The sequence below is a fragment of the Oncorhynchus clarkii genome, chromosome 22 (genome assembly GCF_045791955.1).
Source record: "Oncorhynchus clarkii lewisi isolate Uvic-CL-2024 chromosome 22, UVic_Ocla_1.0, whole genome shotgun sequence".
Taxonomy (NCBI): Eukaryota; Metazoa; Chordata; class Actinopteri; order Salmoniformes; family Salmonidae; genus Oncorhynchus; species Oncorhynchus clarkii.
Genome location: NC_092168.1, coordinates 45,731,929 through 45,751,325, shown reverse-complemented (window position 1 = coordinate 45,751,325; position 19,397 = coordinate 45,731,929). Strand labels below are relative to the sequence as shown.

Here is a 19,397-nt window from a genome sequence, read left to right as displayed (position 1 = left end):
GGAATGATCTATTGAATCATATACTATAAAAGTTGTTTATAATTACGTGAATTACCAGTTTACTAAAATACATTTTTGGATTAATGACAAATGAATAAACTATTTACTAATCCATTATAAATTATTTCGTGTGATACCCACTCTCTATATTCATTCAGTGTAAACAGCATTTCAGAGAGCTACTCGGGTGTGACCCCTGACCTGGCAGCAGAGATGAGTAGTGGTACTGTTCATACCCAGTATGCTGAGGTTGAATTGTCTGCTGTGGTCTCCTGCACTGTTGTGTTGAATAATTAATATATATACTGTAGTAGTTATTTATAATGTAAGAATACCTAGCTGAATAACATTACACAAAAGGCGGCTAAATATTAAAAGGTGAGCAGAATGTAAATTCCTTACAAATGGTTTATTACTGAATGTTATTATAAAGTGTTACCCATAATTGCATGTTCTTACATTTTACCATCAACTACTTACACAACACACCATTTATTTAGACCTGGACTTTATCTGATATCATGCAGTATTGTACATTTATTTTTTACTACACTTGATGAAGAAGTTGTGTCACAATTGAGCCACTAGAGGGAGGTGTTAAACTACAAATAGAATGACTCATGACGTCCTCAAAATGTACTATCAGAATACTCACTATTTATCATTAAATGACACGGAACAACCACAGCCTTAGGTATTTGGAGTACACAATCCACAATGACAACATTGTCCTTTATAAGCTTATGCCTTCTTATGCCTTCTCCAAGTCATTCCATTCCAATCCAGACAAATCAAACACCACATGCATCTATGATGACAACACTGAGATAAGTCATGTCAGTGTATTGTTACATTAAATATTTACAACAATCGTAGAACAATACCATATCAAACCGATGTTTGCCGAACTAGGGAATCATATTATAGGAACTATGAATGTCTTATCTTTAAAGTTAAAATAAGTTTAGCTGTCACTTTAAACCATGGATAAAGGAAAGCATAAATGATTGGATTAATTAAGGAATTAAGAAATGTCAGAAAACTGATAAAATATGCTAAATAATCACTTAAAAAAGAAAAAAAAAAAATTAAATAGAGATGGAATCCAAAAAATTAGATAGTTGAAAACAACAATAGCTAGAGTTTTTGCTGCTTTTCTCTCAGACTTATTTGCCTGTACAGTTTTAACACCAGACACACTGGCAGCCTCTTTTGAAAATACCTTTCTGGCCTGTGATCTGGCCACCACAAAGATTTTCATATAAAGCGTTATAATAACGGAGCACGGGACAACAATTGTAATAACAAGATCAGTGAAATTAACCCAGATTGACCCTTCAACAGTAGTACATTCTTTCAAACACCAACTTGTTACCTGTACATTTACAAAATATGTAATATTAGCAGCACGGTATATGATACAATAACACCAGGTAATGGAAATACAACACATGATTCTTGTTATCGTTATTTTAGAGTGGTACAATAAGGGATCACACACAGCAACATAGCGGTCAATAGATATCAAGACCAAATTGCCCAGAGATAAAGAATTACATAAACTAGAAATGTAGATCTGAAACACACAGAAATATTCCCCAAAACCCCAGCATGGTTCCATAATTGCTACAGTCATTACTGGTATCACAATCAATCCCACCAGGAGATCTGACACAGCCAAAGAGAGGATGAGCAGGTTGGTTGTAGTGTGGAGCTCCTTGAAGTGAAAGATGGAGATGATCACCAGTAGGTTCAAAAATACTGTAACTGCTGAAATCAATGAGAAGATGATGTACAGTGTTATGTAGATAGATGTCGATAGCAAAGCCTTTCTGCAAGAAGAGTTTCTGTCCTGAAAACAGTATTGAACATCTTCATGTTTCTCCATGTGTAATAAAAAGTAAAAATGCTGAGGTCCTTCTTCTGCTTGGTCCTGTGTGTGACCCTGTCAGGTCCGCCTTCTGACAAACTCTGAGCACTGCCTCTCTATTTATCCCTGAGTTACGGACAGAAACTCCCCTCCCTGGAGTCTCTCTGCACACACACACACACACACACACACACACACATACACACACACACACACACACACATACACACACACACACACACACAAAGCATACACAAGTGAACACAGAAATAAATAAAAAAAGGTTGGATAAACAAATAATTTGTGAAAGAATGATGTAATGTATGACAGGATTGGATGTTGCTGTGACCACCTAGCCTGTCATTCAGCCTTACTGATCGTTAGAGATGAGAGAAAAGGTACAATGCAATCAAAATAGTGGCATTCCATAGGAATGTTCTGTAGACTATAAAAATGTCAATCTGAACTGAATTAATCCACAACCTCAGAACACATGATGGCACGCCACATTTCAGCTGGTCAGTGTGTAGGAAAGTTGGCAGTAGGGAAGTTGATGAGATAACATAAGTTTAGGGTGTACATGCTAGTAGCAAATGCAATCAAAATAGTGGCATTCCATAGGAATGTTCTGTAGACTATAAAAATGTCGATCTGAACTGAATTATTAATAAATCCCGTGTCTGAGCCGCTGAATTAAGACTCCATTTTGTCTCTCTACAGACATTGTGCCTGTTTGTGTCACACCCTGATCTGTTTCACCTGTCTTTGTGATTGTGTCCACCCCCCTCCAGGTGTCACCCTTCTTCCTCATTATCCCCTGTGTATTTATACCTGTGTTTTCTGTCTGTCAGTGCCACTTCGTCTTGTTTGTTCAAGCCAACCAGCGGTTTGTCTCAGCTCCTGCTTTTCCCCAGTCTCTCTTTTTCTCTCCCTCCTGGTTTTGACCCTTGCCTGTCCTGTCTTTGAGCCTGCTTTCCTGACGACTCTGTCTGCCCCTGACCCTTTACCTGCCTTCCGTCCTGGATTTTTACACCAATTCTCTGGACTCTGCCTGCCTTTACCTGTCTGTCTGCCTGCCACTTTGGCATATTTAAACTATTGGTTATCCAACATTGTCTGCATCTGGGTCTTACCTTCATATGTGATAGTAGGAATTGGCCCTGACTGACCCAGTAGACCCAGACCAGCTGCACAATGACATCTCCTCCAAGGAACCTCCATTGGTTGGCATGAGGAATTGCTTCGTGGGCTGATGGAGTTGGTTTAAATGTTGGCTGAGCGCCATGACCGAGCGTTGGACATGCTACAGGAACAATTCTGCCGGTCTGGGGGACACCCTGCCACGGTGGCAAACCCACTGTCCTCCAGTAACCCGGCGGTTAGTAGTGCCGCCCCAACGGCCACTCCACCTTCCTTGGATCCCCGGTTAAATCCCCTGAAAATCTTTAATGGAGAGCCGAGCACCTGTCGGGCGTTTTTTTGCAAATTTTGTGCTCATTTTCGAGCGCCAGCCCTCCTCCTTCCCCTCGGATCACTCCAAAATAGCCTACCTCATCATGTTTATGTCTAGAAGGGCTCTCACCTGGCTACCAACGAATGGGAACAGCAGCCAGCCATATGCACAATGTGTTTATTAAACATCTTTGGAATGATCTATTGAATCATATACTATAAAAGTTGTTTATAATTACGTGAATTACCAGTTTACTAAAATACATTTTTGGATTAATGACAAATGAATAAACTATTTACTAATCCATTATAAATTATTTTGTGTGATACCCACTCTCTATATTCATTCAGTGTAAACAGCATTTCAGAGAGCTACTCGGGTGTGACCCCTGACCTGGCAGCAGAGATGAGTAGTGGTACTGTTCATACCCAGTATGCTGAGGTTGAATTGTCTGCTGTGGTCTCCTGCACTGTTGTGTTGAATAATTAATATATATACTGTAGTAGTTATTTATAATGTAAGAATACCTAGCTGAATAACATTACACAAAAGGCGGCTAAATATTAAAAGGTGAGCAGAATGTAAATTCCTTACAAATGGTTTATTACTGAATGTTATTATAAAGTGTTACCCATAATTGCATGTTCTTACATTTTACCATCAACTACTTACACAACACACCATTTATTTAGACCTGGACTTTATCTGATATCATGCAGTATTGTACATTTATTTTTTACTACACTTGATGAAGAAGTTGTGTCACAATTGAGCCACTAGAGGGAGGTGTTAAACTACAAATAGAATGACTCATGACGTCCTCAAAATGTACTATCAGAATACTCACTATTTATCATTAAATGACACGGAACAACCACAGCCTTAGGTATTTGGAGTACACAATCCACAATGACAACATTGTCCTTTATAAGCTTATGCCTTCTTATGCCTTCTCCAAGTCATTCCATTCCAATCCAGACAAATCAAACACCACATGCATCTATGATGACAACACTGAGATAAGTCATGTCAGTGTATTGTTACATTAAATATTTACAACAATCGTAGAACAATACCATATCAAACCGATGTTTGCCGAACTAGGGAATCATATTATAGGAACTATGAATGTCTTATCTTTAAAGTTAAAATAAGTTTAGCTGTCACTTTAAACCATGGATAAAGGAAAGCATAAATGATTGGATTAATTAAGGAATTAAGAAATGTCAGAAAACTGATAAAATATGCTAAATAATCACTTAAAAAAGAAAAAAAAAAAATTAAATAGAGATGGAATCCAAAAAATTAGATAGTTGAAAACAACAATAGCTAGAGTTTTTGCTGCTTTTCTCTCAGACTTATTTGCCTGTACAGTTTTAACACCAGACACACTGGCAGCCTCTTTTGAAAATACCTTTCTGGCCTGTGATCTGGCCACCACAAAGATTTTCATATAAAGCGTTATAATAACGGAGCACGGGACAACAATTGTAATAACAAGATCAGTGAAATTAACCCAGATTGACCCTTCAACAGTAGTACATTCTTTCAAACACCAACTTGTTACCTGTACATTTACAAAATATGTAATATTAGCAGCACGGTATATGATACAATAACACCAGGTAATGGAAATACAACACATGATTCTTGTTATCGTTATTTTAGAGTGGTACAATAAGGGATCACACACAGCAACATAGCGGTCAATAGATATCAAGACCAAATTGCCCAGAGATAAAGAATTACATAAACTAGAAATGTAGATCTGAAACACACAGAAATATTCCCCAAAACCCCAGCATGGTTCCATAATTGCTACAGTCATTACTGGTATCACAATCAATCCCACCAGGAGATCTGACACAGCCAAAGAGAGGATGAGCAGGTTGGTTGTAGTGTGGAGCTCCTTGAAGTGAAAGATGGAGATGATCACCAGTAGGTTCAAAAATACTGTAACTGCTGAAATCAATGAGAAGATGATGTACAGTGTTATGTAGATAGATGTCGATAGCAAAGCCTTTCTGCAAGAAGAGTTTCTGTCCTGAAAACAGTATTGAACATCTTCATGTTTCTCCATGTGTAATAAAAAGTAAAAATGCTGAGGTCCTTCTTCTGCTTGGTCCTGTGTGTGACCCTGTCAGGTCCGCCTTCTGACAAACTCTGAGCACTGCCTCTCTATTTATCCCTGAGTTACGGACAGAAACTCCCCTCCCTGGAGTCTCTCTGCACACACACACACACACACACACACACACATACACACACACACACACACACACATACACACACACACACACACACAAAGCATACACAAGTGAACACAGAAATAAATAAAAAAAGGTTGGATAAACAAATAATTTGTGAAAGAATGATGTAATGTATGACAGGATTGGATGTTGCTGTGACCACCTAGCCTGTCATTCAGCCTTACTGATCGTTAGAGATGAGAGAAAAGGTACAATGCAATCAAAATAGTGGCATTCCATAGGAATGTTCTGTAGACTATAAAAATGTCAATCTGAACTGAATTAATCCACAACCTCAGAACACATGATGGCACGCCACATTTCAGCTGGTCAGTGTGTAGGAAAGTTGGCAGTAGGGAAGTTGATGAGATAACATAAGTTTAGGGTGTACATGCTAGTAGCAAATGCAATCAAAATAGTGGCATTCCATAGGAATGTTCTGTAGACTATAAAAATGTCGATCTGAACTGAATTATTAATAAATCCCGTGTCTGAGCCGCTGAATTAAGACTCCATTTTGTCTCTCTACAGACATTGTGCCTGTTTGTGTCACACCCTGATCTGTTTCACCTGTCTTTGTGATTGTGTCCACCCCCCTCCAGGTGTCACCCTTCTTCCTCATTATCCCCTGTGTATTTATACCTGTGTTTTCTGTCTGTCAGTGCCACTTCGTCTTGTTTGTTCAAGCCAACCAGCGGTTTGTCTCAGCTCCTGCTTTTCCCCAGTCTCTCTTTTTCTCTCCCTCCTGGTTTTGACCCTTGCCTGTCCTGTCTTTGAGCCTGCTTTCCTGACGACTCTGTCTGCCCCTGACCCTTTACCTGCCTTCCGTCCTGGATTTTTACACCAATTCTCTGGACTCTGCCTGCCTTTACCTGTCTGTCTGCCTGCCACTTTGGCATATTTAAACTATTGGTTATCCAACATTGTCTGCATCTGGGTCTTACCTTCATATGTGATAGTAGGAATTGGCCCTGACTGACCCAGTAGACCCAGACCAGCTGCACAATGACATCTCCTCCAAGGAACCTCCATTGGTTGGCATGAGGAATTGCTTCGTGGGCTGATGGAGTTGGTTTAAATGTTGGCTGAGCGCCATGACCGAGCGTTGGACATGCTACAGGAACAATTCTGCCGGTCTGGGGGACACCCTGCCACGGTGGCAAACCCACTGTCCTCCAGTAACCCGGCGGTTAGTAGTGCCGCCCCAACGGCCACTCCACCTTCCTTGGATCCCCGGTTAAATCCCCTGAAAATCTTTAATGGAGAGCCGAGCACCTGTCGGGCGTTTTTTTGCAAATTTTGTGCTCATTTTCGAGCGCCAGCCCTCCTCCTTCCCCTCGGATCACTCCAAAATAGCCTACCTCATCATGTTTATGTCTAGAAGGGCTCTCACCTGGCTACCAACGAATGGGAACAGCAGCCAGCCATATGCACAATGTGTTTATTAAACATCTTTGGAATGATCTATTGAATCATATACTATAAAAGTTGTTTATAATTACGTGAATTACCAGTTTACTAAAATACATTTTTGGATTAATGACAAATGAATAAACTATTTACTAATCCATTATAAATTATTTCGTGTGATACCCACTCTCTATATTCATTCAGTGTAAACAGCATTTCAGAGAGCTACTCGGGTGTGACCCCTGACCTGGCAGCAGAGATGAGTAGTGGTACTGTTCATACCCAGTATGCTGAGGTTGAATTGTCTGCTGTGGTCTCCTGCACTGTTGTGTTGAATAATTAATATATATACTGTAGTAGTTATTTATAATGTAAGAATACCTAGCTGAATAACATTACACAAAAGGCGGCTAAATATTAAAAGGTGAGCAGAATGTAAATTCCTTACAAATGGTTTATTACTGAATGTTATTATAAAGTGTTACCCATAATTGCATGTTCTTACATTTTACCATCAACTACTTACACAACACACCATTTATTTAGACCTGGACTTTATCTGATATCATGCAGTATTGTACATTTATTTTTTACTACACTTGATGAAGAAGTTGTGTCACAATTGAGCCACTAGAGGGAGGTGTTAAACTACAAATAGAATGACTCATGACGTCCTCAAAATGTACTATCAGAATACTCACTATTTATCATTAAATGACACGGAACAACCACAGCCTTAGGTATTTGGAGTACACAATCCACAATGACAACATTGTCCTTTATAAGCTTATGCCTTCTTATGCCTTCTCCAAGTCATTCCATTCCAATCCAGACAAATCAAACACCACATGCATCTATGATGACAACACTGAGATAAGTCATGTCAGTGTATTGTTACATTAAATATTTACAACAATCGTAGAACAATACCATATCAAACCGATGTTTGCCGAACTAGGGAATCATATTATAGGAACTATGAATGTCTTATCTTTAAAGTTAAAATAAGTTTAGCTGTCACTTTAAACCATGGATAAAGGAAAGCATAAATGATTGGATTAATTAAGGAATTAAGAAATGTCAGAAAACTGATAAAATATGCTAAATAATCACTTAAAAAAGAAAAAAAAAAAATTAAATAGAGATGGAATCCAAAAAATTAGATAGTTGAAAACAACAATAGCTAGAGTTTTTGCTGCTTTTCTCTCAGACTTATTTGCCTGTACAGTTTTAACACCAGACACACTGGCAGCCTCTTTTGAAAATACCTTTCTGGCCTGTGATCTGGCCACCACAAAGATTTTCATATAAAGCGTTATAATAACGGAGCACGGGACAACAATTGTAATAACAAGATCAGTGAAATTAACCCAGATTGACCCTTCAACAGTAGTACATTCTTTCAAACACCAACTTGTTACCTGTACATTTACAAAATATGTAATATTAGCAGCACGGTATATGATACAATAACACCAGGTAATGGAAATACAACACATGATTCTTGTTATCGTTATTTTAGAGTGGTACAATAAGGGATCACACACAGCAACATAGCGGTCAATAGATATCAAGACCAAATTGCCCAGAGATAAAGAATTACATAAACTAGAAATGTAGATCTGAAACACACAGAAATATTCCCCAAAACCCCAGCATGGTTCCATAATTGCTACAGTCATTACTGGTATCACAATCAATCCCACCAGGAGATCTGACACAGCCAAAGAGAGGATGAGCAGGTTGGTTGTAGTGTGGAGCTCCTTGAAGTGAAAGATGGAGATGATCACCAGTAGGTTCAAAAATACTGTAACTGCTGAAATCAATGAGAAGATGATGTACAGTGTTATGTAGATAGATGTCGATAGCAAAGCCTTTCTGCAAGAAGAGTTTCTGTCCTGAAAACAGTATTGAACATCTTCATGTTTCTCCATGTGTAATAAAAAGTAAAAATGCTGAGGTCCTTCTTCTGCTTGGTCCTGTGTGTGACCCTGTCAGGTCCGCCTTCTGACAAACTCTGAGCACTGCCTCTCTATTTATCCCTGAGTTACGGACAGAAACTCCCCTCCCTGGAGTCTCTCTGCACACACACACACACACACACACACACACATACACACACACACACACACACACATACACACACACACACACACACAAAGCATACACAAGTGAACACAGAAATAAATAAAAAAAGGTTGGATAAACAAATAATTTGTGAAAGAATGATGTAATGTATGACAGGATTGGATGTTGCTGTGACCACCTAGCCTGTCATTCAGCCTTACTGATCGTTAGAGATGAGAGAAAAGGTACAATGCAATCAAAATAGTGGCATTCCATAGGAATGTTCTGTAGACTATAAAAATGTCAATCTGAACTGAATTAATCCACAACCTCAGAACACATGATGGCACGCCACATTTCAGCTGGTCAGTGTGTAGGAAAGTTGGCAGTAGGGAAGTTGATGAGATAACATAAGTTTAGGGTGTACATGCTAGTAGCAAATGCAATCAAAATAGTGGCATTCCATAGGAATGTTCTGTAGACTATAAAAATGTCGATCTGAACTGAATTATTAATAAATCCCGTGTCTGAGCCGCTGAATTAAGACTCCATTTTGTCTCTCTACAGACATTGTGCCTGTTTGTGTCACACCCTGATCTGTTTCACCTGTTTTTGTGATTGTGTCCACCCCCCTCCAGGTGTCACCCTTCTTCCTCATTATCCCCTGTGTATTTATACCTGTGTTTTCTGTCTGTCAGTGCCACTTCGTCTTGTTTGTTCAAGCCAACCAGCGGTTTGTCTCAGCTCCTGCTTTTCCCCAGTCTCTCTTTTTCTCTCCCTCCTGGTTTTGACCCTTGCCTGTCCTGTCTTTGAGCCTGCTTTCCTGACGACTCTGTCTGCCCCTGACCCTTTACCTGCCTTCCGTCCTGGATTTTTACACCAATTCTCTGGACTCTGCCTGCCTTTACCTGTCTGTCTGCCTGCCACTTTGGCATATTTAAACTATTGGTTATCCAACATTGTCTGCATCTGGGTCTTACCTTCATATGTGATAGTAGGAATTGGCCCTGACTGACCCAGTAGACCCAGACCAGCTGCACAATGACATCTCCTCCAAGGAACCTCCATTGGTTGGCATGAGGAATTGCTTCGTGGGCTGATGGAGTTGGTTTAAATGTTGGCTGAGCGCCATGACCGAGCGTTGGACATGCTACAGGAACAATTCTGCCGGTCTGGGGGACACCCTGCCACGGTGGCAAACCCACTGTCCTCCAGTAACCCGGCGGTTAGTAGTGCCGCCCCAACGGCCACTCCACCTTCCTTGGATCCCCGGTTAAATCCCCTGAAAATCTTTAATGGAGAGCCGAGCACCTGTCGGGCGTTTTTTTGCAAATTTTGTGCTCATTTTCGAGCGCCAGCCCTCCTCCTTCCCCTCGGATCACTCCAAAATAGCCTACCTCATCATGTTTATGTCTAGAAGGGCTCTCACCTGGCTACCAACGAATGGGAACAGCAGCCAGCCATATGCATGAGCCTGGGGGGGGTTAGTGGGTGAGGTAAGGAAGGTTTTCCATGCCCCGTTCTCCAGGAGAGAAGCTGCCCGGAGTCTAATCCAGCTCCTGCAGGATGCCCGCACTGTGGCCGACTATGCGGTGGATTTCCGCACGTTGGCAACAGAGAGTGCGTGGAGCCCAGAAGCATTATTTGACATGTTCCTGCATGGCGTCTCGGAGGAGGTTGAGGACGAGCTTGCGGCTCAGGATTTACCCACGGATCTTGGCTCCCTCATCGCTTTGACCATCCACATCGATGGGCGATTGCTGGAATGACAGATGAGCAGGGAATTCGATGTAACTCGTCTAGATATTCCACCTCGCCTTCGAGCCATCCTGGACGTCACCAACGATCCCGTGGCTGAGAGCACCCAAGGTTTCCCGACCTTCCTCGAGAGTCACCGAAAAGTGCAGCGGCACTGTTTCCCGACACCATGCAACTAGGCAGAGCTGGGCTGTCACCAGCAGAACAGCAACACAGGATCATCACAAGGTTATGTCTGTATTGCAGGACTTTTGGTCATTTTGTATTATCGTGCCCGGTAAAGGACCAGGCTCTAGAGGGAGCGAGTACTATGGATAACTTTTCTGCTTCCTTTACTCGCACCCCTTTCCATGTCATTCTGCTGTGGGGGAACCAGTCCAAATCTCTCCGGGTTCTCTCTCATTGACTCGGGGGCCGATGAGAGTTTTCTGGACGCCACACTGGCTTCAGAGCTGAACATCCCCACTCAGCCCCTTTCCATTCCCATGGATTTTAGAGTGCTGGACGTGCGCTCTATAGGTCGGGTCACCAATTACACCACTCCCATCAAACTACATGTGTCAGGGAATCACAGCGAGACCATTCAGTTCCTGCTCATCAAGTCCCCCCAGATTCCTATGGTGTTGGGATTCTTCTGTCTCCAACGACACATTCTTCTGTCTCCAACGACATGGGTGCTGTCATGGGCTGGAGTCTGTTCTTCCATGCCCATTGTCTGAAGTCGGCGCAACCTCCATTCCCGCGGAGTACCAGGATCTTCCGGGAGGTGTTCAGCAAGGCCACTTCACTTCCACAGCACAGTCCCTATGACTGCGGTGTTGACTTTCTCCCTGGCACCACGCCGCCCCGGGGACGTCTGTACTCGCTGTCGGAACCAGAGACCAAGGCAATTGAGGACCTCCTCCTCTCCCACTGGCGCAGGGTTCTTCTTTGTGTAGAAGAAGGACAAGAACCTGCAGCAGTGCATTGACTACCGGGGACTCAGTGATATCCCTGTGAAGAACCGTTATCCGCTAACATTCATTTCCTCAGCCTTTGAGCTGCTCCAGGTGGCCACTGTCTTCTCCAAGCTGAATCTACGAAATGCCTACCAAGTCAAATTTATTGGTCACATACACATGCTGAGCAGATGTTTATGAAAGTGTAGAGAAATGCTTGTGTTTCTAGTTCTGACTATGCAGTAATATATAACAAGTAATCTAACAAATTCACAACAACTACCTGATACACACAATTTTTAAGGGATGAATAAGAGTATGTACATATACATTTATGGATGAGCGATGGCCGTGCGCATAGGCAAGATGCAGTAGATGGTATAGAATACTATCTATCCTACACAACTCATCCCATATGTTTATGTTAACATTTTGGAAGTGCCGTTATTTAAAGTGACTAGTGATACCTTTGTTAGTGATGGCTGTTTAACAGTCTGATGGCCTCCAGATAGAAGCTGTTTTTCAGTCTCTCTGTCCCAGCTTTGATGCACCTGTACTGACCTCGCCTTCTGGATGATAGTGGGGGGAACAGGCAGTGGCTCGGATGGTTGTTGACCTTGATGATCTTTTTGGACTTCTTGTGACATCGGGTGCTGTAGGTTTCCTAGAGGGCAGGTAGTTTGCCCCTGGTGATGCGTTGTGCAGACCGCACTACAATCTGGAGAGCCTTGCAGTTGAGAGCACTGCAGTTGCCGTAGCAGGCAGTGATACAGCCCAACAGGATGCTCACGATTGTGCATCTGTAAAGTTTGAGTGTGTTAGATGACTAGCCAAATTTGCAGCGACCACGTTGTTTTGGGTCGGCCTCTGGGATAAGATTGCATGTCCAGAGTGGAGGTCCGAACAAAGGATCTGTTTTGGGAAAGACGTATTCCTGGTCATAATGATGTTAAGTTGACATCGCTTTTATTTCCAATTGTTCTTCCCGGCTGTATGTAATAACACTTGAGATTTTCTGGGCTAACAATGTAAGAAACAACACATTAAAAAACAAATAACTGCATAGTTTTCTCAGGACCTGAAGCGAGGCGACCTTCTCTGTCGGCGCCATTGTTTAATCATCAAGGACAAGACCCTGCGGCCTGCTGCGGATACGAGGGGGATGAGTGAAGACCACCTTCAACACAGCCAGCACCACTATTCATATCTTTTCATGCCATTTGGTCTCGCAAATGCCAGTGCTGTGTTCCAGGCTCTGGTGAACGATGTTTTCTGCGACATGCTGAACCGCTTCATATTCGTCTACATTGATGACATCCCCGTCTTCTCCCGCTCCCCCGAGGAACACGTGCTCCGTGTCTTACAGGTTCTCCAGTGCCTTCTGGAGAGCTAGTTGTTTGTCAAGGAGAGAAAAGTTCCATTGCTCCACCATTCCTTTACTGGGCTACATCATCTCTGTTGGGAGTGTCCAGATGAACCCTGAGACGGTGAAAGCGGTGGTGGATTTGCCTCAGCCTACGTCCAGGGTGAAGCTGCAACACATCCTGAAGTCACCAACTTTTATCTCCTCTTTATCCGGGGTAACAGCACCCTGGCCTCCCCCTCTCTGCCCTCACCTCTACCAAGATACCGTTCACATTATCCATGGCCACTGACCGGGTGTTCCAGGACCTTAAAAACTTCTTCACGACGGCTCTGATCCTGGTTCATCCGTACCCTTCTCGTCAGTTCGTGGTGGAGGCCAATGCTTCAGATGTAGGAGTGTGGGTTCTGTCCCAACATTCTGCCCGGGACCTTAAGCTGCATCCCTGTACCTTCTTCTCCCACCGCCTCAACGCCACATTTATTTTCGAAGCTCTGTTTTTCCTGTAATTTACTCCTCCCTTGTATGATAGTTTTTTGCCTGCCTCACTAACGATGCCTTTTGCCTAGTCCCTGCCTGTACTTTAGCCTATCGGATTTCCTGTTATCGAACTATTGCCCAATCTCCCGGACGACGTTACTAGCCTTTTCCCTGCCTGTACTGATGCCTTTTTGGACCCCCTGTGTATGACCTTCTGCCTGACCCTGGACCCAGCTAGATGCCCCCTCCTGTGGTTGTCACATCTGCTCCTGCCACGCCCTCTTGTGTTCATCCGGTGTCTCCTTGACATGCAGGCACTTCCCCAGTTCTCTCTCTCTCTCTCTCTCTCTCTCTCTCTCTCTCTCTCTCTCTCTCTCTATGAATTTTACATGATTGGGAATAAAAATATACATCTGTTAGTCGAAGATACACTAAATACACAAAGTATCGAAACACCCCTTCAAATAGTGGATTTGGCTAGTTCAGCCGCACCCATTGCTGACATTTGTATAAACTCGAGCAAACATCCATGCAATTTCCATAGACAAACATTGGCAGTAGAATTTACTTACTGAAGAGCTTTTTGACTTTCAACGTGACACCGTCATAGGATGCCACCTTTCCAATCAGTCAGTTTGTAAAAATTCTGCCCTGCTAGAGCTTTCCCGTTCAACTGTAAGTGCTGTTATTTTTAAATGGAAACATCTAGGAGCAACACTGTCTCAGTCGCAAAGTGGTAGGCCACACAAGCTCACAGAACGGGAAGGCCGAGTGCTGCAGAAGGAAGCGATTAAAATTCCTCTGTCCTCAGTTGCAACACTCACTACCGAGTTCCAAACTGACTCTGGAAGCAACGGCAGCACAATAACTCTTCATCAGGAGCTTCATGAAATGGGTTTCGATGGCCGTGCAATGCCAAGTGCCGGATCGAGTGGTGTAAAGCACTCCGCTATTGGGCTCTGGAGCAGTGAAAAAAGTGTCTCTGGAGTGATGAATCACACTTCACGAATCTGGATTTGGCGGATTACATAAAAACGCTACCTGCTCCAATGCATAGTGCCAACTGTAAAGTTTGGTGTGGGTGTAATAATGGTCTGGGGCAGTTTTTAATGGTTTGAGCTAGAACCCTTATTTTCAGTGAAGGGAAATCTTAACACTACAGCCATGAGATTTTAACACAGCATACCATGACATTTTAGACTTCGTGTGAGGTTGATACGATGGGAGAGGAAAGGATGCAGCTGTTGGTCTTGGGCTGAACACTGGACAGGACAGCCCCCACTCTGACGTCTGAAGCGTTGTCCACCCCCACGAACTGCCAATACGGATCTGGATGGATTAGGATGGGGGAGGACGGCGCCCCACATCAACATATTTTTCATAAAGCACAAGCTTCACAAAATCACAAATAGCGATGAAATAAACCACTTACTTCTGAAGATCTTCCTCTGTTTGCAATCCCAAGGGTCCCAGCTACAAAGTGAATGGTCGTTTTGTTAGGTAAAATCCTTCTTTATATCCCAAAATGTCTTGTTTTTTGTCAGAAACACTATAGAGAGCATGTAGGATTGAGACTTGAGTGAATTTATGGTAGGTTTTGTCTGAAAACCTACCTCTTCATGAGTATATTGATTAATGCCACCACCCCCCCCCCCCCTTATCTGCTCAATGACTAAAATAGAAATTTGTAGCAGAGGTGAGTCAGACTCATGCTCTGGTGATGAGGTAGCCCTGCCTGGAACTTCTAAATCAGTGTCACCCTCGGTCCAAGAAGGACTTTCCTCTTTTACTATTGGTTAAGATGTTGGTTATCCACTCAGGATACTACAGTTCAGATCCCTCCTTTGACAGAGTCATGATTCAGTGGTGGGATTCTTGACCTGTGCAGGAAAGACTAGTTTAGGGGTGAGGGTTGTACTGAGGCTGAGGCCTAATGGAAGTTGTAATCACACAAATGACAATAGAGCTGTACTTAGGTTCACTTTGAATGTTTATGCTGTTTTAGGGCCTAATTAGGTCCCTGGAGTAACACCTTTAATTGGTGGAATTCCTTAGAGTTTTAGACCTCATTCACAGAGCACAGGTTGACTTCTGCTGATGTAATATGCTCTCTAAGAACCATACTGTTGTGGTAGTGTGCTGAAGGAAGTAATGTGTTCGTCTGAAAATGCTAACATTCGTGTTTGTTGGCAGTGACTACCAAAACCAAAGTGTGGATTGCAGTCACTCATTAGAAATCAGATCAAATCTAATTTTATTGGTCACATACAGATGTTTCTAGAAGAAAAAGAAACGCACACCTATTAAGACGAGGTGCTGGCTAGCGGAGTTGAAACTTGAAAATAAAAGAGAGCCGCACACTCTAGGAGCTCAGATGCAAAAATGTAATACCAACGTTTTGACAGCACAGAGTGTGCGGCTCTCTTTTATTTTCAAACATACAGATGTTTAGCAGATGTTATTTCAGGTGTAGAGAAATGCTTGTGCATCTAGTTCTGACAGTGCAGCAATATATCTAACAAGCAATATATAACAATTTCACAACAAATACTTAATACACAGAAATCTAAGTAAAGGAATTAAGAATATATGGATGATCAATGTCAGAGTCACACAGACTAAGAGCAGTTTATAGACTGCTTACAGGGTAAGGTAACCGATATCCAAATACATAAATTAACTGAACATTACGTTTTAAGGGTTACTTCCTCTAACACACATCAAAATCAAGTCAAAGTCACATTTTATTGGTCACATAAACATATTTAGCAGACATTTTTCCGGGTGTAGTGAATGCCTTTGGTTCCTAGCTCCAACAGTGCAGAAGAATCTAACAACACACAACAATACACACACATTTAAAAGTAAAAGAATGGAACTAAAAAATATATATATATATTTTAGGACAAGCAACGTCAGAATGGTACTGGCAAAAAATACAGTTGAATACAGTATATACATATGAGATGAGTAAAGCAGTGTGTTAACATTTTTAAAGTGACTAGTGTTCCATTATTAAAGTGACTAGGGATTCCATGACTATGTACAGACTGTAGGGCAGCCTCCTCTAAGGTGCAGGGTTGAGTAACCGGGTGGTAGTCGGCTAGTGATGGGTATTTAACAGTCTGATGGCCTTGAGATATAACCTGTTTTTCAGTCTCTCGGTCCCAGCTTCGATGCACCTGTTCTGAAGTCGCCTTCTGGATGATAACGGGGTGAACAGGCCGTGGCTCAGGTAGATGATGTCTTTAATAATATTTTTGCCCTTTCTGTGACATTGGGTACTGTAGGTGTCCTGGAGGGCAGGCAGTGTGCCCGCTGTGATGTGTTGGGCAGACCGCACCACCCTCTGAAGTATTCAGACCCTTTATTCTGTACCTCGTTGAAGCATCTATGCCAGAGATTACAGGGTATGATGCTCCAAGCTTGGCAAACCTGTATTTGGGGAGTTTCTCCCATTCTTCTCTGCAGATCCTCTCAAGCTCTGTCAGATTGGATGGGGATAGACGATGCACAGCTATTTTCAGATCTCTCCACAGATGTTCGTTCAGATTCTAGTCCGGGCCCTGGCTGGGCCACTCAAGCACATTCACAGACTTGTCCCGAAGCCACTCCTGCATTGTCTTGTCTGTGTACTTAGGGTCATTGTTCTGTTGGAAGGTGTATTTGCACACACTGTATATAGACTTTCTTTTTTCTAATGTGTTATTGACTGTACGCTTGTTTATTCCATGTGTAACTCAGTGTTATTCTTTATGTCACACTGCTTTGCTTTATCTTGGCCAGGTTGCAGTTGTAGATGAATACTTGTTCTCAACTAGCTTACTTGGTTAAATAAAGGTGAAATTAAAAATTTAAAAACCTTCAACCCAGTCTGAGATCCTGAGCTCTCTGGAGCAGGTTTTAATCAAGGATCTCTCTGTACTTTGCTCCATTCATCTTTCCCCTAATCCTGACTAGTCTCTCAGTCCATGCCAGTGAAAACATACCCACAGCATGATGCTGCCACCACCATGCTTCACCACAGGGATGGTGCCAGGTTTCCTCCAGATGTGAAGTTTGGCATCCAGGCCAAAGAGTTGAATCTTGGCTTCGCCAGACCAGGGAATCTTGTTTCTCATGGTCTGAGAGTCCTTAGGTGCCTTCTGGCAAACTCCAAGACTGTTATGTGCTTTTTACTGTGGCATGGCTTCCATCTAGCCAATCTACAATATGGAGATGTTTGTCTTTCTGGAAGGTTATTGCATCTCCCTAGAGTAACTCTGGAGCTCTCTCAGAGTGAACATCCATCACCATGTCAGTTTGGCCGGTCGGCCAGCTCTAGGAAGAGTCTTGGTGGTTCCAAACTTCTTCCATTTAAGGATGATGGAGGTCACTGTGTTCTTGGGGACAGTCAATGCTGCAGAAGTATTTTTGTACCCTTCCCCAGATCGGTTCTTCGACACAATTCTGTCTCGGAGCTCTAAGGACAATTTCTTCGATCTCATGGCTTTGTTTCTTATCTGACATGCACTGTCAACTGTGGGACCTTTTAAATAGGCAAGAGTGTGCCTTTCCAAATCAGTTCAGAGGGTTTTCAGTTCTCAACCATCAGTCCTCAGTCCCTAGCACTAAGTTGTTGGTGTGGGGCGGCAGGTAGCCTAGTGGTTAGAGCATTGGACTAGTAACCGAAAGGTTGCAAGATCGAATCCCCGAGCTGACAAGGTAAAAATCTGTCATTCTGCCCCTGAACAAGGCAGTTAACCCACTGTTCCTAGGCTGTCATTGAAAATAAGAATGTTCTTAACTGATTTGCCTAGTTAAATAAAGATAAAATAAATAAAAATGGTCTCCAGCTGCACTAGGTCACTGGTCTACAGCTGCACCTGGTCATTAGTCTCCAGCTGCACCAGGTCATTGGCTTCTATCTGCATTGGGTCACTGGTCTCCAGCTACACTAGGTCATTAGTCTCCAGCTGCACCAGGTCATTGGTCTCCAGCTACACTAGTTCATTGTTCTCTAGCTGCACTAGGTCTGTTTTCCTCAGCATTAAATACTTTGTAAATGTACAGGTACCAAGTAGGTGTTTGAAAGAATGTACTACTTTTGAAGGGTCAATCTGGGTTAATATCACTGACCTTGTATTTACAATGGTTGTCCCGTGTTCTATTATTATAACACTTTATGTGAAAATCTTTGTGGTGGCCAGATCACAGGCCAGAAAGGTATTTTCAAAAGAGGCTGCCAGTGTGTCTTGTGTTAAAACTGCACAGGCAAATAAGTCTGAGAGAAAAGCAGCAAAAACTCTAGGTATTGTTGTTTTCAACTATTTCATTTGTTGGATTCCATTTTTATTTTCTTTATTTTTTAATGTTTTAATTGACATGTTCTTAACAAATTTCATCATTTTTCTGCCACTTGTTAATTCCTTAATTAATCCAATAATTTATGCTTTCTTTTATCCATGGTTCAAAGTGACAGCTAAACTTTTATTAAATTTGAAGATAACACGTTCATAGTTCCTATAATTTTATTCCCTAGGTTGGCAAACATAGGTTTGATATAGTTTTGATCTACAATTGTTGTATTTATTTGTTTAATTTTTTTTTTTTCAGATAGCAATGCACTGACATTACTTATCTCAGTGTTGTCATCATAGATACAAGTGGTGTTGATACTGAATGATTTGTCTGGATTGGAATGGAATGACTTGGAGAAGGCATTAGAAGGAATAAGCTTGTTTTATAAAATACATTGTAATCATTGTGGATTGTGTACTGCAAATACCTAAGGCTGTGGTTGTCCCATGTTACTTAATGATAAATAGTA

The 19,397-nt window shown here is 42.2% G+C and overlaps 4 protein-coding genes across 4 annotated transcripts in view; 1 reads left to right on the top strand and 3 right to left on the bottom strand.

The window, feature by feature from the left end:
• The window catches only part of LOC139380427 (trace amine-associated receptor 13c-like), a 19,852-nt gene extending 765 nt beyond the window's left edge, over positions 1-19,087 (top strand). Inside the window, exon 2 of the mRNA XM_071123088.1 lies at positions 18,641-19,087. Within this exon, the coding sequence (XP_070979189.1) occupies positions 18,641-19,087 (447 nt within the window). The remainder of the gene's footprint in view (positions 1-18,640) is intronic.
• Positions 752-1,888, bottom strand: LOC139380954 (trace amine-associated receptor 13c-like). The gene is made up of 2 exons (XM_071124143.1): positions 1,223-1,888; positions 752-808 (listed from the first exon to the last, which is right to left on the bottom strand). The coding sequence occupies exons 1-2, from the start codon at positions 1,886-1,888 to the stop codon at positions 752-754; spliced, it is 723 nt and encodes a 240-aa protein (XP_070980244.1).
• Positions 3,134-5,403, bottom strand: LOC139380952 (trace amine-associated receptor 13c-like). Its single transcript, XM_071124140.1, has 2 exons — positions 4,738-5,403; positions 3,134-3,334 (listed from the first exon to the last, which is right to left on the bottom strand). The coding sequence occupies exons 1-2, from the start codon at positions 5,401-5,403 to the stop codon at positions 3,134-3,136; spliced, it is 867 nt and encodes a 288-aa protein (XP_070980241.1).
• Positions 6,647-8,916, bottom strand: LOC139380945 (trace amine-associated receptor 13c-like). Its single transcript, XM_071124133.1, has 2 exons — positions 8,251-8,916; positions 6,647-6,847 (listed from the first exon to the last, which is right to left on the bottom strand). Exons 1-2 carry the CDS (start codon positions 8,914-8,916, stop codon positions 6,647-6,649), a joined length of 867 nt encoding a protein of 288 aa, XP_070980234.1.
• Positions 19,088-19,397: the final 310 nt, after the last annotated feature.